Source organism: Bicyclus anynana, chromosome Z (genome assembly GCF_947172395.1).
Source record: "Bicyclus anynana chromosome Z, ilBicAnyn1.1, whole genome shotgun sequence".
In the NCBI taxonomy this organism is placed as follows: Eukaryota; Metazoa; Arthropoda; class Insecta; order Lepidoptera; family Nymphalidae; genus Bicyclus; species Bicyclus anynana.
In genome coordinates this window covers 7590805-7616560 of record NC_069110.1, presented here as the reverse complement: position 1 = coordinate 7616560, position 25756 = coordinate 7590805, and the positions used below count along the sequence as shown (strand labels likewise).

At 36.9% G+C, this 25756-nt stretch overlaps 1 protein-coding gene across 2 annotated transcripts in view; it reads left to right on the top strand.

The window, feature by feature from the left end:
• LOC112056721 (RING finger and SPRY domain-containing protein 1) overlaps positions 1 to 25756 on the top strand; it is a gene marked incomplete at its 3' end in the record, with an annotated part of 49983 nt that overhangs the window by 9833 nt on the left and 14394 nt on the right. For both annotated transcript variants that reach the window (XM_052890697.1, XM_052890696.1), the window contains 1 exon segment: positions 14961 to 15145. In XM_052890697.1, the coding sequence (XP_052746657.1) occupies positions 14964 to 15145 (182 nt within the window).

Here is a 25756-nt window from a genome sequence, read left to right as displayed (position 1 = left end):
TGGCGCCGTTAGCTCTTTGTATAGCAATTGACAACCTTTGAGCCAGATACTCGCCAGCGCACACATCGTGGCCCCAGTCCCTTAGGTAACCCTTAGGTTGCCGACCTATGTCCACCAAGAACTCTCTCGCGTCCCTGCCCCAGCAACCAGATGACTCCAGCGATACGGGCACGAAGTGGTACCGGTCCAATCATCATCATCATCATCATTATCAACCCATATTCGACTCACTGCTGAGCTCGAGTCTCCTCTCAGAATGAGAGGGGTTAGGCCAATAGTCCACCACGCTGGCCCAATGCGGATTGGCAGACTTCACACACGCAGAGAATTTAGAAAATTCTCTGGTATGCAGGTTTCCTCACGTTGTTTTTCCTACACCGTTTGAGACACGTGATATTTAATTTCTTAAAATGCACACAACTGAAAAGTTGGAGGTGCATGCCCCGGACCGGATTCGAACCCACACCCTCCGGAATCGAAGGCAGAGGTCATATCCACTGGGCTATCACGGCTGTCACCGGTCCAATAGTGGGGCGTATTTGCTTTTTTCCTGGCAGCGGCAAAATCCGCATCAGCCCCTGCTTCGTGGGATGTCCTGTGTAAGATGGCTAGGAGCCAACGTGCTTACGCATATCGCGTCCCATAAAAGGCATTTGCCCTCTCGCCACGGAACAAGGGTTAGCCCATCCGTGCGGCACAAACATGGGAGTTCCAGCACGCAGGGGACGATAACAATTTTAAAATTAATAAAAAATGCTGGAGTTTCTATTTATATTTATTTTATTTTAAATTAATAATAAATAAAAAAATATAAAATTTTCTGGAGTGGAGTTGGATGGAATTTCCTAGAATGGAGTTGCTAATCATTCTTATTATCAACATACTTTATCGGCTCTCTACGAAGTCAGGCGTCCCTCTTTATAGGAGAGGGTATATAGAGCTGCGACCTCGCTGCTACAATTTGGGTGGACGGGCTTAGGGTGATAATGTTAAATTAATTAACGACCACTCATTCTTGACAACCCATAATCGACTCACTGTTGAACACGAGCCTCCCCTTAGAATGAGAGTGGTTAGGACTTAGTCCAGCACACTGGCCAAAGGCGGATTAGCAGACTTCACACACGTAGAGAATAAAGAATGCAGGTTTTGCTCAAGATGTTTTTCTTTTACCGTTTGAGACATAACTAAAAGGTTAGCGGTGCATGCCCCGGACCGGATTCGAACCTACGCCCTCCGAATGGAAGGCAGAGGTCATATAGCGACCACTATCAGATGATAATAATAGTAACGTAGCGCAGGGTGTAACACCACCGACTTCCTACGCCGGGCTCAGAATTTAACTGAAAATTTTTTAGAAGAAAAAAAAAGCTAGGTGTCTCCGAATAGTCTGACCCAGAGTTTACCCAGGACCTTATGATCCGAAACCACATAGCTTAAGAAAAGCCTTTTATCTTCCAAGAAATTCTCAGTGCCAATCTGGAGTTGGGAAATTAGTTGAAACTTGAAAGTACGATAAGCTGGACCGAGACTTAACGTGTTCATTATCACCGAGGTTACTATCATTATGATCTGCAGGCTAATTCACTATCTTTGACGTATGCTAGTTGACATGTACGAAATTGAGATTCTATGTAAAAATGTCATTCGGTGCTTACTGGTGCATATCACACAGTAGGTAAATGACAATTTGTCAATTGATTTAATGTTTATTTTAATAGTGTGGTAATAAAGACCAAAATAGTTAATAGTCCAGCTGCTGACGTTTTCACTAATTTGCTCTTTATTGACAACCTATTAAAATTAACATCAAATCAATGGAGAAATGTCATCTACCTCATGTATGATATCTACGAAACATTTGTTACATAGCATCTGAATTTCGTATATGACAACTAACATTTCAGATTTAGTGAATTAACCTACTGATAGTCATCGTTAAAGAGTTAAAATCATCACTCTAAGCTCACAAATCTGCTAATGAGCAGCGTCGTGGGTGTAAGATCCTCTACAAGGATGGCTGGTGTTTGAGCCATTTTAGTAGGCTGTGAATAATAATAAAAACGTTAAAACTGCTTTAAGAATGCATAAAACTTCAGCTTTGTTATTTTTTTTATCATTAAAACTCAAAATGAAGAATGAACTTTTGATATTTGATCAAAACTATATAATTATGATATTTATTCCGATGTCTCCAAGTGAGCTTAATACTTAGATCGATATTTTACTGAACGAAGGTGAAGCGTGGGCGAGTTTAGTGGGCGAATTGTATAAGAAAATATTTTACACGTTTCTTGAAGAATATTCACATTGTTTGTTCCACGTGTCAATAGCAATAGATGACTAACTTTGATAAAACGTAGTACTGGAGATAAGTAGTTGTGTATGGAAAAGATGAGAACCAAAGACTGAATAAATTAAAGTTAAGAATAGATGGTGACATCGTCAGCGTGATGTGATCCATATCTATTGGTTCTCATATTTTCCACACACTTATCTCACTTCAGTCACTTCGTGGCAACCTTTCAACAACACCGTTCAAGTTTTTATTTAAAGAACTTTAAAGGTCTTTAGCTAAGCTGTCTGGGCATTAGAGACGTGACAACTCTGAAGCTTTGAAACCACGATACAAATTCTATAATTGGCTTACAGTAAGTACAGACTTACATATTATAGTAGGAGCAAGGGCTGACAATGAATGTTTGTCTTTTACCTTCCTAAAATTAGGTATATCTGGCTATCGCAAGCTCCATGTTCTATATATATAAAATCCGTACTTTAGTAGCTTTGAAAAGACTCATGCGTTCAGTTATTTCGCCGGTATTTATACAGGGTGCTTGGGAGTGTTTCCCATAACTTCAAGATGTTGAGTCCACTTATAGGAGCCGAACTGCGTAACTAATGTTTTTTTAACTAAAAAATAAAAGCTTTTTATGTTTTCATACAAAGTAATTCAAATAATTCCGACTATCCGTGTAACACACTCCTTTTATATCCTTGCATTTTAAATTACGTTAAGTTTGTGTACGTCATGATTATAAGGATGCGTATAAGGGACACATTTTAAAATCTATTTACAAAAGAAACATTATTTACCCAGAAACTAATAATTTTAGAACACATGTTCCTTGAACATTTTAAATTTACTTTAGGTAAAGAATATTACCCCAGAGTTAAGAGAAATACTCCCTAGCAGCCTGTATAGTGCCTACTAGTATCCGTTTCCTTTGGCTGTAGACTGCGTTTAGCAAATATGTTGAAATACACTTAAAATAACTATCCATCTAAACTAATGTTATAAACATTTAATTCTTTGTTTTTTAATATTTAAATTGAAATTCTCTTCTTCTCGAAACTTCGAAAAGTGCTCGTCTGATATTAAATATCCTTTGACTATTACAAAGCTAGTTTATTACATTCACCGAGTAACGTAGCCTTAGTACCGTGTTTTATCTCCGTATTTTCCAGGAAAGGTTAAGTTTATACTAATATTATAAAGAGGTAAGATACAACAATCTCACAAAAGACTGTTCTATCTTACCTCTTTATAATATTAGTATAAACTTAGCCTTTGAAAATTAATTTAACAAAAGAAAGCCAATAGATATTTGTGAGTGTCATTGGTTATATTTTAATTTAGTATGGAACAGGAGCTACGTGTGAAACCGCGGGGCGTTGCTAGTATAATATCGCAGGTCAGATGGGTCATGTCTAATAAAGATCTTGTCGATTCACTTTCCGGCCCATTTTTGAAACGAAGTTCTTTTACGCGGTTAATAGAACTGGCGCTATGGGGAGTATGGTGTACTTTATATGAGAACCGCATTCTGTTCACAATTTTGAACTCAGAAAAGCTTGCAGATTGTTATGGTTGTGGATATTGCCAGGAGGTTTGATGGTCCAATTTTTTTATACCCCACCCCTTCAATATTGAGTAAATAGACTTAACATTGTAGTATATAGGACTGCATGTCAACAGCCTATAGACTGTTGACATGAAAGAATTCAGTATTGTAACCGGATGTTATCAATATTCTGACAGCCGGATACAGTCTGTGACATTAACTAGTCTATAAATACAAGCCTCTCGTGACAGTAGGGCTCAGTCTAGTATTACAGCGATAGCAATAGGGTACTAAGTAGATACAGTACACAATTAAGTGAATGTAATTAATTGAGTGAACAAATTAGTGATTAAGTAAATCACTAGTGTGTGCGTGTACATTACAAACGTAATTATGCTTTGCAATAATTTTATTGCTTGTTTATGACTACGAATATCCAATATTTTTTTATGAATTAAGACTCTAATAGCGAATGTTTTGCAAAAACTGGACCAACAAACCAGCTGGCAACATCCAGAATCTTAATCTGCATGCTTTTCGGAGTTCAAAACTGAACGGGATGCGGTCCTCATATTACGCACACAGAACTTCTCACAACACGTGGTTTGTTACAGTAATTTTCATACAAAGGTCCAGAATAACAGGCATAAAATATGGAAGGTTGATTTTTACAATTTATACGAAATAGCGTAAAATCCTTATCATCACAAAATACCAAAATCAGTGACACTGTTAAGATGTTTTGTATATTTTGGATTCACAAGGCATAGTTTGTTATTGCTATCCGAATATATATTTTTAATTAAAGGTCATATAATGTTGGAGATGACGATAGGAAAATTGGCAGGATACCTAATCCGCCCATTGTATTCGTTTGTGTACCCCCCATTATTACCAAAAAAAACGATACTGATTCAATAAAACACGACTATTAAAAAAAATACGAGCAGTTTGGGCGTTAATAGGTTAATTACTTATCATTTGATTTCACACGATATATTCTGTAAAACTTTTTTATTTTTTTTAATTAATCCACCAAAAGCAGCACTCAGCTTAAATGGGTGTCATAAGTGTGTAAAATTCCGAAAGTATAAGGGTTCAATTAATATCTGAAGATTTTTAACTAGGCATTTAGAGCGAGGTAGCCTTATGTTAACTCTAAACTGTCACAATTTATGTATTTACAGGATTTTGTAATTTTGTCATAAAACTACTAAAGCCTTTGTGGCCGTATTCGATTAATGTGCAAAGTAGTCGCTGTTTGAAGTAACCGGATGTCCTTGCCAGGATACGCTTCTGTTGAACGCAAAGATAACATTATTATTGAAATTAAGTTAGTGATTGAGAGGGGGGTATTACCTGAACTTGACTTTCACAAAGAATATAGGATGCGGTTGATGTATCTCCAAGCTAGTATAGTCAGTGGGAGTGCACCACCCTGTATCCACCCCACCTCCTGTATCGCTTTCATAGTGATGTGCGTTCGAACTATAAATTAAATTCACAACAGTGGACATGACGGATTTTGTCCTGTCCGGATCGTAACTTTATTAATGGCCGGTTTCATCACCTTCACAAGTGTCGGATAGTCCAAACGTACATTTTGTCACTATGTCAAATGACAGAGACAAAACTATCCATACGTGACTAAGCTATACGACACTAATCAGAAGGTAGTGAAATCGGACCTAAATTTCTTTATTATTAATTCGATGTGAACGCACAATCGGTCAGATTTTTATCATCCTAAGGGGACTTAAAAAAACGTTTACGTTAAAAAACAGCCTTTTGAAATTTTTAACAAATAGCTGGAAGAGCGCCATCTTGTAATACAAACTCGTGTTTATATTTTTATCTTGTTATTGTTTAGTTTGTTTTTTTAATTTATTTTAATAAATCCCGGTATTTTTTAAATTTAAGCAAAAGGAAAATCATGAAATCTAGAAAACCGCTTGACATACAAAGTTAAAATTTGGTAGGGTGGTGATTTTAATTTATTTTCTTAACTTAAAACTAGCCATACAGGAAAACGGAGAATAGACATCCAGGGCTAGATTAAGAAGGTCTGAGGGCGGACGAAATCGCGGTTTATATAGAACATGGACCTGGCCTTAAATGGTCCATCTTTGAGCCCAATCGTCAATCGTTCAATCATATTAAACCTACACATAGTAACGGGCAAGTTAAAGTTATAAAGCTCACAAAAATTAGCTAATGATGGCGAAATTAAAAGTTTTAAGCATGCGTTGAAATTATCGCCCGCCCACCCCTAAAAGCATCCTCCAATTCGCCTAGCGTAGGCGAGGGCAGTCTCTTCCCTTCCCTCAGCTCAGTTGCGCGTCGCTCGGTGTCCGAGCGAATCGTGTGTTCTATGGCAGCAACAAATGAGTAAGTAACTGACTACTATTAATTTTAAATTATTGAACAATATAAAATATTATATTTTAAATAAATTTAAAATGAAATACACATTCAAAAATTGTTAAAGTAAAAATAATTTAAATATTTTATATTATAAATAAATAAAAAATAAATAACCTTTTTATGTTCTCATCTTCACAAAATTTTACAATTGATTTGACTAAATGTAAAGTACATAGTATTATTATTAATTAATTAAAGTGATTTGTTTAAACAATAAATCTAAAAATATACATTTTATTTACGCATTTAGTCCTTTGATATAGGTATTTCTAATCATACACAATAATTTAAGTCAAGAACATATTTTTTAAATCTGAAATTAATTATATATATTACTAGCGGATGCCCGCGACTTCGTCCGCGTGAAACTCGATGTAAACTTTCAACTACCGCTACCCTACCCCTACCCTACCCCTACCCTACCCCTACCCTACCCCTACCCTACCCCTACCCTACCCCTACCCTACCCCTACCCTACCCCTACCCTACCCCTACCCTACCCTACCCCTACCCTACCCCTACACCTACCCTACCCCTACCCTACCCCTACCCTACCCCTACCCTACCCCTACCCTACCTCTACCCTACTCCTACCCTACTCCTACCCTACCCTACCCCAACCCTACCCCTACCCTACCCCTACCCTACCCTACCCCTACCCCGTTTTCTAATTATTATTAATATGAACTTTATACAATAACAATAAAGCTCAAATTGACTACGTTTTAGTTACAAATCATCGTATAGGAAAAAGAAAAGGGCTATTTTAGGGTTTTTGCCAAAAAATTAAAGTTTATAATTAACAAATAAAAAATAGGGGTTGATCGTAGAGGGGTGAAAAATTGAAAGTATTATGAGATTTTTTATTGTAAGTCATCAAAAAATAAAAAAAAAATTTACCAAAAAAAATTATACTTTTTAATTAACAAATAAAATATAAGGGTTGATCATAGAGGGGTGAAAATTTAGGGTTGTATGTATTTTTGTATGCTGTGTCATAAAAAAATAAAAACAAAAAATTTTGCCTAAAAAATAAAAAACAAAATTTAGGGGTGGACTACCCTTAACATTTAGGGGGATGAAAAATAGATGTTGGCCGATTCTCCACCCTGGCCGACAATCACGCTAAGGATCACAAAAATCGGTCGAGCCGTTTCGGAGGAGTATATTAGATTTATTTCAGTTGTTTCTCATTATCTTAATCACATGTCGTCATTTCAATCAAATACGTATATTACTAGCGGACGCCCGCGACTTCGTCCGCGTGAAACTCGATGTAATCTTTCAACTACCCCTACCCTACCCCAACCCTACCCCTACCCTACCCTACCCTACCCCTACCCTACCCTACCCCTACCCTACCCTTACCCTACCCTTACCCTACCCCCTACCCTACCCTACCCTACCCCCACCCTACCCTACCCCTACCCTACCCCTACTCCACCCACCGTAGATAGGTGGTATTATATACCCTTCACCTACCGAATTCCTACCCTAACCCTACTTCTAACCTACCCCTACCCTAAAGAATTTCTATCCTACCCTACCACTAATCTACCCCTCCCTATTCTTACCTTACCACTACCCTACCCTACCCTACCCTACCCTACCCTACCCTACCCTACCCAACCTTACATTATGCTACCAGATGACCTTACACTATGCTCTAACCGGGCGCTTTCGGCCCTTTTCCTCAAAAACGATTCAACGTTTAAAAACCTTTTGAAACTTGGGTAATTTAATTTTCTACATTATTAATATGAATACAAATACAAATTTGCAAAAATGTTTTTGTTTTTTGACAAATGTCCTCAAATTTTAATAGACGCGGACAACTTTTAGAATGCTAAAATACAAGTTTATACAAATATTTAGCTGGGTATCAAAAATTCCGAGATCCTTACCTAATTATGACTAATTTATGCGATGTCCGAAGTTAATTGAATTATTTCACATTTAAACCGACGGAAAACGGAGAGAAGGTTATCAATTCGACGTGTATACTTTTTTATGTATGAACACGTGTAAGTTTTTACTGAGTGGTCAGATTTTGATATTTTTTTAATTATACCCTATATTTTGAATTAGGTCCCATATAGATTTAAAAAAAAAATCCAATCTTAAAAGTAGGAAAACAGGTGATGATGAATTGTAAGTCCATTAATTGTAAAGTAAAACCACGTAGGTTTTTTTATATTGTAGTCCGATTTTGACAGTTATTTTTTTATTACATTGAACCTCAAAATTAGTCTCATATTAATTTAAAAAAAAAATTCTACCCTAAGACTGGGAAAGTAGGGGTAATATATTCATCACTACCCGACGCCTCGCAGTTTCACCCGCGTAGTTCCCGTTTCTGTGAGAATACGAAGATAAAGTATAGATTGGCACCGCCTTCAAACTGATCAGAAGGTACGATGTTATTTTCGCGTTTTAGCTGGTGGGTAGGTTGATTTTGGTGTTGGTAGTCGGTTGATTTTTTTAATTAACTTAATTTTTAGTGGAAACAAAAATTAATATGCAAGTAGCTTAAATGTTTTTTTCTTATGATTAATACCCAGGTTCTAAATCTTAATTTTGAAAAATACTAAAAAACATACATAAAGCCGGTGCCAAGTCGGTGTGGTGTTGATTTAAGTCGTTTCTGAAAAAACCATATGATTTTTTTAAACAATTTACATTTTTTATATATATAAATAAATTGACACTAATTATACGCATAATTTATATATAAATTGATACTAATTATACTCCACTTCATTTAATTAACCTATGGTTAATTTTCGCGTTGACGCATTTTGTGTATTCCCGTAATTGTTTATCATAATTATGTCATTATAATTAATTTTATCGCAAATTAAAATAAAATGATGCCGGTATTATGTTCAAATATCAACGGCTGAAAATCGATCTCTCTCATTACTAACTGATCACGTCTATCAGTTAGTAGAAACTTTACCTTTGGTTGAGACTATAATATAAAGCCGGAAAAAAAATATTTCTGAAAAAACAGTACTAAAAAGTTTCTGACAATATCACTCAGAGAGATCGCAAACAGTTTCTTATTTGTCCGTCGGGATAGTATATCGAGATTCTGAGTACAAAGCCAAGCTTGAAGCTACGCTAGAGTTCCTAGAAAATGTTGCAACGAATTGTCATTTCTCATTCCTGGAACCGTCTCTTAATGCTTCTTGCTTGTTTGTTGTTTAGTTTCGAAGTTTTACAAAAAGCGATGTATTGGAAATTGCAATAAAGCTGCATATTGTAAAAATGCAATAACGATGGAAAATAATGAATCAATTTAGCTTTAGGTTTTTATAAATTTCCAATTAAAATAAAGCTTGTTTTTGAAAGTTAGGATTATATCTTGGATGTTGTTGTTTCTTTTTATGCCGTACTGACTCCTCTTATAATCGATTTTAAAGCCGTCATTATTTAGTGGCAGGGGATGGTGTTAATTGTGGATTTACTTGAGCGTCGTGGGGGGATCCTATTAGATTTTGTAGATTAGATGATACGAAGATTAATTGGTTATTTACTACTTCTGGTACAAAGATGGGTTAAATAGTTTCAGATTATAAAGATAATAACTTTGGCTTGCATAAAATCAGAATAAGAATTAGAAAACATTTTTTTTGTTCTTGCGGGATTATTATAATGAGGTAAAGTTTGTAGTATTGTAGGGGGTAATATCTGGATCTAATGAACCGATTTAGAAAATTCTTTAACCACTAGAAAGCCACGTTATTTATGAGTGTCATAGGTATAATTTTATCCCCGTATTCTCACAGGAACGGGAATTACGCCGGTGTTACCGCGGGGCATCGGCTTATCTATAGCTATAATAAAACTGTATTTTTTTTATTTTTTCTCTGTCTGTCTTTATTTTATGTTGTCTGAGCATCACGCTGAAACTACTGAATGAATTCAAATGAAACTTGGCACGATTTGAGACCATAGTGCGAAGAAGGCTGTAGGACTTTGTCGCAGAAAGGGGTGAAACAGGGGTTGAAAGTTTTTATGGAAAGTCCTTAGTGAACTATTTATTGTATATAAAATATGCTTAAATATAAATAGAAGGGGATAAAATAGGGGTTCAAAGTTTAAATCGATTTCCACGCGTACGAAGTCACGGGCGTTTGCTACTTCGAAATCTCGTTCTAAAAGCAACTTGACGTTTTACCAGAGCTCTTTTGTTTGAAACGTCAAGTTTGACTATTTGAGAACTCAACCAACGGACACGTTTAAATATTTTTTTTTCAAAGTTCAAAGGCTTCTTAATCTTTGCGATTATTTAACACGATTTATTTTATTAAAATAAACGTTAACTAAGAATATATATATTTAATTAGTACAAAACATTTCTTGGTAATGAACGATTTTACGTAGGTGTGTTTTAACGAGCCGTCCGTCCGTCCTGTCTGTCTACTCTTTGGATAACATTAATTAACAAAGAACAATTGTTTCGGAAAATAAAACATTACTTAAAATATAATTCGCAGTGTTTATTTTCCTTTCAACATATCCAACGAAATTGGACGTTTTGAAGAGCGTTTGTTATTGAATCGCATAAATGACCGATCATATTTATGAAAGCTTGCGAATATAACAATTATAAATTCAATTATTTCAAATAGGCTTATAGACCGAGAGTTAGCAACAGCCAGACATACCTACTTCATAGCAAACTTAACGAACGATTGATTATTATTATCGAATTAATAACGTTTTTTTTTGGTGAGGGCGTGTTGCAAGTTCTTCGATTACAGGTGGTATTAACGGTTGTAGAGGGCAGGTACCAGTGTTGGTATAAATAAGAGGGTATTTTGATGACTTGAGCTCAGTTGTTTGTTAGGCAGCGTAGACGCCGTCCCTTAAGCCTATCCTCAAGGTCACAAGTCCTGGGACCTGCTCGAGGTGTTCCATAATGCTGTCACGACAAAATGATCATAGCGCGCCCACTCTAGGGTTAAAAAGTATGAAAGTTTATACGCCTATTCTTCTGTTTTTTTTTTATTCTTTACAAGTTAGCCCTTGACTACAATCTCACCTGATGGTAAGTGATAATGCAGTCTAATATGAAAGCGGGCTAACTTGTTAGGAGGAGGATGAAAATCCACACCCCTTTCGGTTTCTACACGGTATCGTACCGGAACGTTAAATCGCTTGGCGGTATGTCTTTGCCGTCTGTAATTTATGTACGATACCATATTGCCAGCCCATACTTCTACGAATGATGGTAGAAGTATGGGTTTTCAAACTTTCAGCCTAAATAAATTATGCCGGGCTATTGCAGCCGTGATAGCCCAGTGGATATGACCTCTGCCCCCGATTACGGAGGGTGTGGGTTCGAATCCGGTCCGGGGCATGCACCTCCAACTTTTCAGTTGTGTGCATTTTAAGAAATTAAATATCACGTGTCTCAAACGGTGAAGGAAAAACATCGTGAGGAAACCTGCACGCCAGAGAATTCTTAATTCTCTGCGTGTGTGAAGTCTTGCACGCACGCATTGGGCCAGCGTGGTGGACTATTGGCCTAACCCCTCTCATTCTGAGAGGAGACTCGAGCTCAGCAGTGAGCCGTATATGGGTTGATAACGACGATTGCAGGCTCTCGAGCTTTTTCTATGTTCTGTGGTTTATAAGCACTTTTGGAACATCAGGTCAAATCAAATCAAAATTCATTTATTTCAAACAGACTTAGTTTACAAGCTCTTTCGAAACGTCAGGTAATAATATTAAACTTAAAATATTGGTGATACTAATTATTCTAAAACTTAAAATTAAAGTTACGAGGGCGCAGGTTTATCTTTTAAAGGTTATGTTGTTATTGTGAAAAGTTTAAAAGTAATTCGAAAATTTAAATTTAAAGTTACGTGCTTTGGTCCGACAGCTCATAACAAACTCAGCCAGGTTACTTCTTTGTTAAATATTCTGGATTAACTAATAGTAGGGGAGCCCGGAATGCTAAATTTGCAGTTACTACAGCGTCATTAGAATGGATTAGATTTGGTACATTAGATGATAGAAAGAATAAATGGTTATATACTTTTTTCGCTTTCAGCGGTGGGGAAAAAAAACTACAGACTTTAAAGACAATTTTTATTACTTTGGCTTACTGAAATCGTCAGAAAACATAAGCGATTGATTGATGATTATTCAGGAGATTATTTAATTCAAAATAAGTATAAAATTAAAACGCGTTCGTGGCTGGATAACAGAAATATAAGGGTTTTACTTTATAACTTTCGAAATCCACACATTTTAGCTATCAACTCACCTACCTTATGTATTTCTGAAGTTGGTTTTTTTGTTGGTTGCCTTAAACATACCCACCAATATTAAGGGCTCATGCTTGGTGGAGATACTGAACAAGGTGCAAGGTATATTCTCTTATGTTCATCTGACGCGCTCGAGTAACTGCAAAAATCCCCTCTTCGGCTCCCCTACTATAATAGTAGTATACATTTACATGACGTGATAGCTCAGTAGATAAGATCTCTGCCTTCGATTTCGGAGGGCGTAGGTTCGAATCCGGTCCGGGGCATGCACCCGTAACTTTACAGTTGTATGCGTTTTAAGAAATAAAATATCACGTGTCTCAAAGGGTGAAGGAAAACATCGTGAGGAAATCTGCATACCTGAAAATTTTCTTAATTCTCTACTTCTTAATTCTCTAGATGCGTGAAATATGGCAATCCGCATTGGTCCAACCTGGTGAACTAAGGCCTAAGCCGTCTCCTGAGACTCGTGCTCAACAATGAGCCGAATATGGGTTGTTAATGATGATGATGCTGCTCATTTAAGATCAGTGGATTTAATTTTGATTTACTTACTAAGCTTAGTTTCAACTTTGTAAATTTTCTAGTAGGCACTTAAATATAATAATGTTACAAATAACTTTGTACTTGTTCGCATTCTCTTTTCACTGTAAAGTGCACTTGTTGAGGATATCGTACATTGTGCACCACTTTCTTGAGTTAGTAAGAATACTTTATTTTATATGTCCCTGTAGGCTAAAAAAATAATGTTTGATTTTGTTTAACTAAATTTCGCAGGTACGCCAAAGTCTTTGAACTCAAAAGATAAATACCTAAAGATATCCTTTAAAAATCACCTTAAGAGATAATAATTTGTTATCTAAAGTATGAAAATGTTATTACGTGTAAAGTATCTATTGCCTTCAAGCATCTTTGTGAATTCATCTTTCAGCAGGCTATTTCACTATCTTTGAGATTTTATGTAACACATGTCACCTGGTGCCTACTGGTGGATATCATTCAGTAGGTAGATGACATTTCACAAATGATTTGATGTTTCTTTTAATATAATATATTATCTATTAAACGAAACATCATAACACCATATCAAAGTACTTGACCGTCACCGGAAGCTTAATTTCCGTTTCCGTTTCCGTCGATTTCATGCCAGTTTTCTTACCTTAATTGGCGCCACGACACGTGTCGCGCTCGGAAAGTTTCGTAAGTCGCCGAGAGCGGCCTTGTCCTTATCCGGTGCCTACTGGTGGATGGTTTTAATAGGTTGATAATAAAAACCAAAATGGTGAACAAGCCAGCAGGTCTAAAACTATTAAGAGCCGCGGTAACCCAATGGATATGACTCCTGCCTTCGATATGGAGGGCGTAGAGTCGAATCTAGCCCGGGGCATGCATCTCCAACCTTAGCGTTATGTGCATTTTAAGAAATTAAATCACGTATGGTATGATAGCCTAGTGGATATGACCTTTGCCTTCGATTTGGAGGGCGTAGTTTCGAATCCGGTCCGGGGCATGCCACTTTTCAGTTTTCAGTCAGCATTTTAAGAAATTAAATATCACGACTCTCAAACCATACCTGAGGCAACCTGCATACCTGAGAATTTTCTCAATTCTCTAGTTGTGTGAAGTTTGTCAATTTGCATTCGGCCCGCTTGCTGGCCTAAGGCCTACCGCCTAACCCCTCTCATTCTGAGAAGAGACTCGGGCTCTACAAGGGTTTTCGATGTTAATGATACATCACGTTTTAAACGGTGACGGAAAAATATCACGGGGAAACCTGCATGACTGATTTTTTTTATTTCTTCCTGTGTGTCTGCCAATCCGCATTGGGTAAGCGTGGAAGACTAAGCCTAATTGTGATTGTTAGTGATGAAAATGAAGAATCTTGTTATAGAAAACTAGCTGACCTAGCAAACATTGTTTTGCTTTATAAAATTTTAAAAAATCTGGGACGGACCACTCAGGGATATGAAAAATATATAACAAACTATTCTCACCTACCTAATGTTTATATGAAACTTTAAATGTATAAAATTAAAAATTAAAATCGGCCAAGACGTTTCGGTTATGTTAACTAACACTGTCACACGAGAATTTAATATTAATAACGTGATTGTTTAAGTAATTAAATATCACTCTCTCTCTCACCGTCTCTAACAGTGAAGGAAATCGTCGTGAAACCTGCATACCAGAGAATTTTCTTAATTCTCTGTGTGTGTGTGTGAAGTCTGCCAATCCGCATCGGGCCAGCGTGGTAGACTATTGGCCTAACCTCTCTCAATCTGAGAGTAGAATCTAGCTCAGCAGTGAGCCGAATATGGGTTGATAATGATTATGGATACTGACTGTATGAAGGATTTATTTAGCCATCGGAAGCGATAATCTGATGCTTATGACCGTTTTTTTTGTTTAGGTAATGGGGGTTTGTTGCTGTAAAGAAAAAGCTCCGGACGAGCTGGTGGCGCTGCCGTCATCAGCTCGTCCACCAGCCGAGGTGGTACAAGATCCACCATCGCGGATAACCAAAGGCGTGGATCCCAGGCTCATAGAGAGTCTTATCATGGAAATGCTGAGGGTGGCCGCTACGCGGGTGGACACGTAAGTATACACGCGATCTATAAATTTAACTATAGCTTGGATTATTCGTTCGTAACACTCCCGATTGTCCGCGCGGGCGGTACAGGGGGGTAGCTATAGTCCTAATATTTTAAGACACACCTGCAGTGCGTTTCAGTGCGGAACTTATAGTTAGGCGTCCAAGAATCTGCATCATAAGTATCAGACACATCGCATTAAATGGATTTTTAATTTTACAGTAGATTCATGTGATCCGTAAGTACGATGCAGTTCAGTGAACGCACTTGTATGACTTTCTGCAAGTATACAAAGATTACTACGTCCATATATGGGTGTGACAAATCAGACGCGCGGAACTTTGAGTCGCGTAAGCCCCCATTCGCACGAGAGTTTTTTTAACGGACGTTAAAAAAGCATTCAAATACACGCGTTCACGATAACGTTTTTAAAAGACGACGCTTTTTTTCATGATCATTATCGTCATTTAACTTCATATTATATTTTAACGTATTTTTAACATCCGTTAAAAAAGCTCTCGTGCGAATGAAGGTTTACGAGTCGCGTGATGTGTCAGCGGCAATTGGAAAAACTTTACGAGCGTATTCAACCGGACGTTCGGCGCAGAACGTTCCACAGGTGTTTCTCTACAATTTATGTACCGGGAAACCACGAAGCACGTGTCTACACTTTTGTTTTATACTTGTAGCGCAGACGACTGTTATTTTGGTTCAACCTTCTTGCCGGTGTGTATACCTATTTTATAAATATTTTGTTGTGTATGTTTTTTGTTCCTGTAATGGGAATGATGACTAGGTTTGAATATATTAATTTTTATGATACATTCGGGTAAATAGGGTCAATGTTAACTAATTTATACATAAAAAGCAAAGATTGTCTGGATACTTGCAAAATAAATGAGATTATAAAATTTCAAAATCTATTAAAATATTTTATCGTAATTAGATGAAAATTCATACAGTTTTAGCTTCCTTACATTAAATGTGACATTTTTTAATAAATGAACTATAAGCATAAACGCACAAATAACGAAGATATTGGTAATTTCGCAGCTACAGGGATTTAAAGGGCCAGATTTGCGGCACTGCCGCGGATCCCTGAAAAACGCCCCATACAAAATGGCACGAACTAATGAGGTCGTAGGTAATGTAATGATCGTTAGATTTCAATGTGCGTTCAAACAAAATTACTAATATCTTTGTTATTTGTGCGTTTATGTTTATAGTTCATTTATTACAAAATGTCACATTTAATGTAAGGAAGCTAAAAGTGTATGAATTTTCATCTAATTACGATAAAAGATTTTTAATAGATTTTGAAATTTTATAATCTCATTTATTTTCCAAATATCCAGACAATATTTACCCGAATGTATCATAAAAATCAATATATTCAAACCTAGTCTAAACCTAGTATGTTTTTTATTCCTGTAATTGGAAACAGTATTGATAGTTTACATTTATTGTGATTGCATTTGTTTATCTGCGATTGATTTTGTATCTTTAATCGTATATGAATTATCATACAGTATCAGTATCTACGAAATTGCTTGCAAAACTGCAAAGTTATTGACCGAAACACAGTCGACGAATGTCTACTGTCTTTCGGTCAATAACAGTCATATCAGCGATTACTTTGCATAATTATCAGGTTAATAATAGTATACGTCATGCACTTTTACTCTCATTTATTTATTACTCTTTTTTTTTTTAATTTTTAACAATGTGTACAAAATATACAAAACGCCATTAAAAACTTATAAAAAAAATTTAACCCTCCCGCTGCGGGACATTAGAGTGCCCAAGCAACCGGTGGTCAGGGCTCCAGAGTGAGGAACCTCCTTACAATACGCGCCGTCTCAAGAATCTACGTCATGCACTTACAGAGTTAGTTTTAGATGGCAAAAGTAAAACAACATTTTATTATCGCTTTGCTGAAAGGCCACTCATCACTAAATATCGTAAACCGCTAGACGAGTAAAGAGGAAATTTGGTAGATTGATCGACGTCCACTAAGAAAGGAATAGGCGATAGGGCCGTATTAAGTAGATCTATTGGCCTGGTGGGAGGCTTCGGCCGTGACTACCACCCTACTGGCAAAGACGTACCGTCAAGCGATTTAACGTTCCGGTATGATGTCGTGTAGAAATCGAAAGGGGTGTGGATTTTAGCCCGCGTCCATCTTACACTGCATCATCATCATCATGGTGAGATTGTAGTCGAGGGCTAACTTGTAAAGAATAAAAAAATCTAAATGCGGACGAAATCGCGGTCTTTCTCTAGTCTATCATAAAGCTTCATTCGCACGAGAGTTAAAAAAGCGATGCGTTTAAACTCAGCGTTGGCGGGCATAGCGTACAAAATGAAGTTGCATATCATCTATTTCCAACGCCCCAAAATTAAAAATGCAACACTGCTCGATAAAGTAAACGATGTGTTTTGAAAACGCTGTCGTGTGAACATATAATTGGGAATTTATTTGTTGTATTTGAACGCTTTTTAACGGACGTTAAAGAAACTCTCGTGCGAACGAGGGCTAAGCAAGCAAACTGCGTAGCTGCTATTACGCGTGCTACAACAGATGCTACGCACTCTGTAGCGCGGGCTACAGCTAGGATATTCTGTAACGATATGTTTTTAATAACTCGCAAGTGCGAGTTTCGACTTCACTTCTATCTCTCTCTGTTTAAAACGATACTATAGAATGAGAAAGATAGCGGTTATACAAAACTTCGTTAGAGAATAGCCGTGTAGGACTTAATCTATTCTAATGTTGTAAAGAGGTAAAGTTTGTGGTATTGTAGATGGTAATCTCTAGATCTACTCAACTGATTTTCAAAATTCGTTTACCTCTGGAAAGCCACGTTATTTGTTAGTGTCATAGGCGACTTTTTCTCCCCGTATCCTCACTATGCGGAGAATGGCAAATACGCGGAAGAAACTGCGAATCATGCTAGTGACCAATAAAACACCTGTTTTGTAATTTAACTTATAATATTAAAATATAAATTATTTTTCATTACAAGTATGTCAATCAAACATGAAAGAACCTTTTGTACGAACAAATTTAACTTTTACTGAAAACTGCCGCGTTTGTAATTAAAAACATTTTGCCTGTATAATTTCTTATTTTTTACCAAAAATGTGATAGTTCATTCCATTTTTAAACCGACTTCATAAAAAGGAGGAGGTTCTCAATTTGATGCGTATGTTTTTTTTAATGTTTGTTCTTGATAACTTCGTCATTTATTAACCATTTTTTTTTATCAAAATAACTGAAATAGAATAGAATATCTTTATTTGTCCACAAGTAATAAAATAAAATAAACAAACAACATACAAAAATCTGGTCGTGGACAAAAAAGGTATCCACCTCAGCACGATGCCACAGCGAGCTGTGGCGCTGGTTTTCAGGTGAAACCTTGTGCGTTCACGGACGTGTCTACGACTGTGACTATGACTAACTTACAATATATATATTAAAGTTGAAACTATAAACTAACTGACTGACTATATACATATATGATTTATACTAAGTAAAATGATAAAATAACAAAATTAACATATATGACAAAATCAAACAATAAATACGAGTCAACCCGTAAAGTAAACGATCTGCCGCCACCATAGTATAATACGTCTTTGAAATCGGTCCCATTTTTGTGTTCAAAAGATTGTGTAGAATGAAGTAGGCGGTGTATATATTGATCGTCGATATCAACCAAATCTTGTTCTTTTTGGAGACATTCAAACATGTTTTTTTTTTTTAATTTTATGGCAAGTTTATCCTTCACTGCGATCTCACCTAATATTATATATATGAGCCAGAGACCTAATACCATCGGGGCACTATGAAATATCGATACCGTTAGGCAGCTTAATAACACGTGCAATGTTTCCATTAGTCTATTCCAGAATATGGGCTATTAGCAACAGAGATTCCATGAATTCGTAGCATTGAATTCTCTCTTGATAATTTAAATGGCAACTTCCTCGAACTGGGATTACAGTTAGTTTCGGATGGTGTTTTCTTTATTCTATACAAGTTAGCTCTTGACTACAATCTCACCTGACGATAATGCAATCTTAGATGGAAGCGGGCCAACTTGTATGGAGTGGGATGAAAATCCACACCCCTTTTGGTTTCTACACGACATCGTACCGGAACGCTAAATCGCTTGGCGTTACGTTTTGCCGGTAGGGTGGTAACTAGCCACGGCTGAAGCCTCCCACCAGCCAGACCTGGACCAATTAAGAAAATATCATTAGGCCCAGCCGGGGAACGAACCCAGGACCTCCGTCTTGTAAATCCACCGCGCATACCACTGCGCCACAGAAGTGAAAATACAGTAGAATCTGTTTAATACCATTTCGCAGGGACTCAACAAAAAACGCGTCTTAGACGGGAAAGGGATATGGGTGGGGGGATAGTGAAAAATATAACGACCAATAAACACATACATAGTTATAAAAATTAATGTATTTGGTGTAAAAACTACCTAATTATGCTACTAAAATTAATCACTTATTTTGGTATGACAAAAAGATTTTGATGCATTAGCAATTATGAAATTTTAAATTAATTTTTACTTTTGCAGAAATGTATGAAAACATGTCTCAAGTTATAGGGACTGGCGTAAATTGACGTATTATGCGGGAAATCGTTTTAAGCGTGATCGTCTTTAGCGGCTTCTACTGTATATAGTTCTTATAGACGTGTGCCTTTATAACTTACACTCCTTCCAACACCTCGTAAAAGATTAATCGTCATTATTATTTGGCTATTGTAACGGCCCAATAAAGGGCTAGGCCTTTCTCCTTATAGGAGAATAAATATGGAGCTTAGACCCACCACGCTGCTCCAATACGGGTTGGCAGGAATAAGGTGATAATACGACGCCCAACAACTTAACATGCTCCTAGCACGGAGATGTAACATCTTTAATTTCCCAACTAAAGCCTCAATAGCTCAACGGTAAGAGCGGTCGGACTCATCATCGAGGGGTGGTGGTTCAAACCCACTACCCACTCCTAATACAGTCTTTCACACTTACAGTCAGTCATATTTAAAAGATACGGCAAATATTCTATAAAAAAAAAAAAACTCCAAACTGAGAATTTTTGGTAAAAATTTTTTAGAAGAAAAAAAAATTTAGTATCTCATGTAGCCTGACTCAAGATTCGAACCCTAGACCATTTGTAATCCAAAACCACATAGACTAACTACTGGGACCATCGAAGCCGTCCAAATACTGTTTCGAAATTCTAGGCATCTGACTTACGACTTAACCTAACTTAACGACCTCAAATGTCACACTACCCTCGCCGACATTATTTGATTTATCGACATTATTTTAAAGAGAAAATTTGATAAATTAATAAACGAATTTTGTGGATTTGTATTTATTGATTATTTCGTTATCGCTTCAATTTCTCCGAAAATCCCGCTTTAGCTACGCTGCGGTCGGGGTCGCCATTTCATTACGTGCAGCGATCGTCAGAACAATGTTTTGATGTGCTTAATTCCATACATATTTTGTGTATTGCAAACGCTATTTAGTGTGTATTTATGTTGGAAGTATTTAAAATGTACTAACGAGGGGTGTAGCTTTTAAATAATTAATACACACAACGCTGGCGTGATCGAACTAAGTGTTAAACAACAAGTTTCGAAGACTTTCTTGTTGTGAGGTTGTGAACTTCAAGGCGTTTGAAGTTCACAACACCCTCACAATTCTCCTTCTTTGAATTGAAGTCTTTATCAGTACTTTCTCGGCACTATAAAGTTTGATAAGTTTGCTCTTAATTATAATGAAATATATACTATTATTATAAAGAGGTAAAATTTGTAAGTTTGTAACATTCTTTAAATGGGGTAATCTTCGGAACTACAGATCCGATTTCAAAATTCTTTCACCAGTAGAATGCTACGTTATCGAGGAGTGCTATAGGCTAAATAGCAGACAGACACTAAAAATTTATTTATATGTGTCTATTTTTGCTCGCTTTTGCTTTATTTATCTGTAGGTTCTTAGGTATTTCTTCAAAGGACTTATGAGTATTGTGTTGCTCTCATTGTTTGGTTTTCCACGTTTGACATGTTAGGCCTTTTTTCCATGTATTCAAAGACTCCCTAATGATGTACTTACGAAGATTTTTTTACTGGCAATTCTTTTATAAAACGGAGAATCTTTATTTGAATTATATGTCAGTACTCGTAGGTATTATGATATCGCTATACAATTCCATAGGACGAGAACCTTGTGAGAGCTGAGACGGAGAAAAAAAGATAAGTATATTGATCTGGCTCACGAGGTCACCGCCATGTGGCATGTGGAGTCCACTGAAATCATCCCAATAGTCATATCTGCAAATGGTTTGATCCCAGTCAGCCTCCATTAAAGGCGGCTGGGGTCCCGTGTTTCGCTCGCATCCAAGATGCAAAAAGCGGTCTTGCTGTTACAAAGGAAAGGAACCTGTTACACTTTGCGATATATAAAATGACACTTTGCGATGTATAAAATTATTGCCTTGCGAATATTTTTTGATTTTAATGATGCTGTGTAAATATCTGCTGCTGCAACATTAATATTTCGTAATCATAAAAATATGAATATACAGGGTGCTCGGGAGTATTGGCTACTTATACTTACTTGGCTACTTCATAATTATAAGGATGCGTATAAGGGACAAATTTTAAGATTTATTAAAAGAAATATTATTTACCCCGTAAATATTAGTTTTAGAACATAAGTTCCTTGATCATGTTTAATTAATTTTCGATAAAGAATACCAGAGTTATGGGAAATACTCCCCAGCATCCTGTATATATTTTTTTCATGAATACTCACATTAATGTACTTAGTCACGATTAAGATCTTAGACCCATTACCGTGCTGCTTGCGTTAAAAAACGTGATAGCTCAGTGGATATGACCTAGAAATTAAATATCACGTGTCTCAAACGGTGAAGGAAAAACATCGTAAGAAAACCTGCTTAACTGAGAATTTTCTTAATTGTCTGCGTCTGTGAAGTCTGCCAATCCGCATTGGGCTAGCGTTGTAGACTAAGGCATAAACCCTCTCATTATAAAAGGAGACTCTTGCTCAAAAGTGAGCTGAATATGGATTGTTAATGGTGATGATGATGACCATGCTGCGATGCGATTTAGTGTGTACTGTTCAACTTTTTAACGATCACTATCAAATGTTATTGATAATGTCCTTGGCCGACGGCTAAACTGAAGATCGGTGAGAATTTGTACTGAAAACTTCTTGGAAGAAACATAAGTTCAGTATTTCATATCCGGACCTACGGACTCGAACCCAGGAACTTGTGATACTAAGCCACATACTAACGAGTGGACCGCAGAAGTCGTTAAATACCATGATACAAAATAAATGCCCTTTCCTCTGTCCGCCCACCTACACTTTCTTCTTAACTTTGTAAAATGATACCTGCCAATTGTTTCTTATCCTCCTTACCGCTCTTATTCTGCCCACACTTTCTAACAATGGCATAACACCTTCCATTCCTTTGAAAAATGTTATACAATACCCTCACATTGGCGTTGAAAAATAAGTCGTAAAGGCACCTAAGATACTGTGATGTTTTATGTTATCTTATTTTTCTTTAGTGTTTAAACGTGCAGAAAAATATCCGTTATATATTTGAATATTTTGAATATTTATATGTATCTATAATTTTGTTTATGAAGATCACTTTTGTGAAAAGAGATCTTTTTAGACCTAGTCGCACGCTTGCCTTAGATTGTAAGTTAGATTATAACAGACAGCCACGCATAAATAAAAATGTTAATTAAGTTTGAGCCCTCATTCGCACGAGGATTTTTTTAACGGACGTTAAAAAAGCGTTCAAATATAACAAATGCATTCCTAATTACAAGTTCACACGACAGCGTTTTTAAAATACGACGCTTTTTTTCGAGCCGTGTTGCATTTTCAATTTTGAGCTTTGGAAATAGACCTTCATTTAACTTCATACTGTATTTGAACGCTAATTTGAAGATGAATAATGAGGACTAATATTAGGCTATTTCACAAAATTCATAGTTCATCACAATTTATGAACTATGAACTTTTCATGAGTTTCATGCATACGAAATTGGTATTTTGCCGAAAATTTAATATTCAGGCTCTGGTATTGATGTTTCGAAATTAGTGGTTCATGCGTACATCGAAAAATAGATAATGCATGAATTAAATTAAGCGTACCATCTGGCACGTGTCGAATGCTGCAACATAAGAGCCCGTTTACATATGGTCTCCGTTTTATCGGATACATGTTTTTTCACCGATGGCGCATGGAGTTGTATGAGCGACAGCATAAAGATACAGTTAAAAAAACGGTCCAGTAAATTATGACATTCCGTTTTGTCATCAAATACTGGATGAACAGAATACGTGTCCGTCATGTTTCCGTACAATTTCACCGGATAAAAATTGTGCGGGGGTGAAGGGGAATTTTGAGTCTCGCAACTGACTCTGAGGCAAGAGTGGATGCTGCCAGTAACGTCGATACTTCCTTCTCCGCCGGCGTATGTACCAATACAATACGACAATTCCATCCTGGTTGAATAGCGGCGGTATACTGCGAATTTGCTTGTGAACATCGGCGGTTTACTGCGAATTTGCTTGTGAACTTCGTATCCAGTAATGAAGGATACGTTGAACGTTACACGGAGACCATGTGTGAACGCGCTCTTACTCTGCCGGTACAATGAGAATAACAAATGTCGTTACCTGCGAAGAAAAATGTATTTTACACTATTGGAAACGCTTTTTCTTTCAAACATGGGAGAATTCTAGATATCCTTTTATCACGGGAAGGTTATGTTAGTCTTCTAGCATCCCCGTCGTCATCATCATCATATCAGCCACTTCCAAACAACATGATGCTGAGCCGCCTGCATCACTGCGACTCGCTTGATGTCGTCACCTGGTGAAGGGGCCAACACTGCGCTTTCCAATGCAGGATCGTCATTCCAGCACTTTGGAATCCCAACGTCCATCGGCTGCTCGAACTATGAGCTCTGTACACTTCAGCTTCGCGACTCGTTTAGCTATGTGGTGACTTTGGTTCTTCAGCGGAATTCCTCATTTCTGATTCAAAGAGACTCTGAGCACAGGTCATGCTGTTTTGGAATAGCGACCCCACGGTGTTCCAACACTTTGACTGGTGATGGAAAGGAAACGCTTTCACACATGACCTCAACACAGCCAGCAGCGTTCGAAGAAGTAGGCTCTTCCTCATCTCACATTCTCAAAAGCAAATTGAGAACACAAGACTGTCTTCCGACTCGAGAGCTATTGAGGCTATAAAATGTATGTGTATGTATGTATGTAATTGTGTATGTATGCTCCTAAAAATGTTGCTGAAAAAACACTTGTGAATCAGACTATATCGAAAAATCATTCAATCAAAGTAATCATTCGCGGGAAAAGATTTTCTACCTGTAATCTAGGGTGGTTGCCCAATCAGAGGTGAAAACCTTTCCCCGCAGGTGTATGGATAAAACATTTTTTAGTTTAATTTTATTAGCTACTAAATGGAATTCCATCGAGACCCAGATCAGCGTTTTTGTATCTCCCTTACCAAGAAAGGTGCAATGAGCGACGGCGCTACTTAAAACCTTTTAAGGAAAAGCTTGTCCACTACTAATTACAGCCACTGGGGCTTGAGAGCTTCCTTTAGCAACGGCGCCTATTGGAAATCCATTTTACAGCGATTGTTGTGTGCGTGATTTGACAATGACAAATACAGACAATGATAATTTTATACTATAGAGCGGTTACCTCCCTACAAAATCTTAATGACAGTTTTGTCTTTAACTCCATTAAATATTTATGTATAGTTTCTACACATTCTGAACACATAACTTGACTTTTATTTGTTTATATAACGTTCGTTGTTGACCACAACTAACATTGAGCTGTGTATAAATTTCCTCTTTTGAGCGCCTCACTTTTCATGCACTAGTAACACATCTAACAGTATTTAATATCATTGAATACAGAGGTTATTAGCCATACAAAGATACATATTTTGCCCGATACTGAACTTTGCCAAAGATCGCCAATTTCCATATCCAAATGAACATGCACCCGGTTTATTGGCTACGCAGAATTTGCACAGTTAATTCAACTTCGCAAGTAGAGCTGACTCTAGCTCAAATAAACGCTGACACCAAATGGTGAAGATTTTATGGTCCATTGCTGCGGTAGTCCACTAGTTTTTTAAAGCTGGCTAATAAATACTCATTTCCAACGAGGCAAAATATAAACAGAAAAGATTCAATGTGGTGAGAATTATGTTTTAAAATATTCCTTCAAAAATGTACGTCAGTGTACAAGGTTGGCTTAGTTTTAAGTTATTATTTTGTTATTACATAGCACCCAGTTTGTAGGTCAGCGGATATCAATAATGCAAATAATAAATATGTTAAACAGGACTCTGCGTGAACTACAGTAGGTATGTATTATATACAATGTTGTTTAACATGTTTCCCATAGGTATACGAGTGTACTTGCAATTTTAACTAACCTTCGACACAGTCATATTAATCAATTTCTAAGTCTTTTACAGTGTGGTGGGT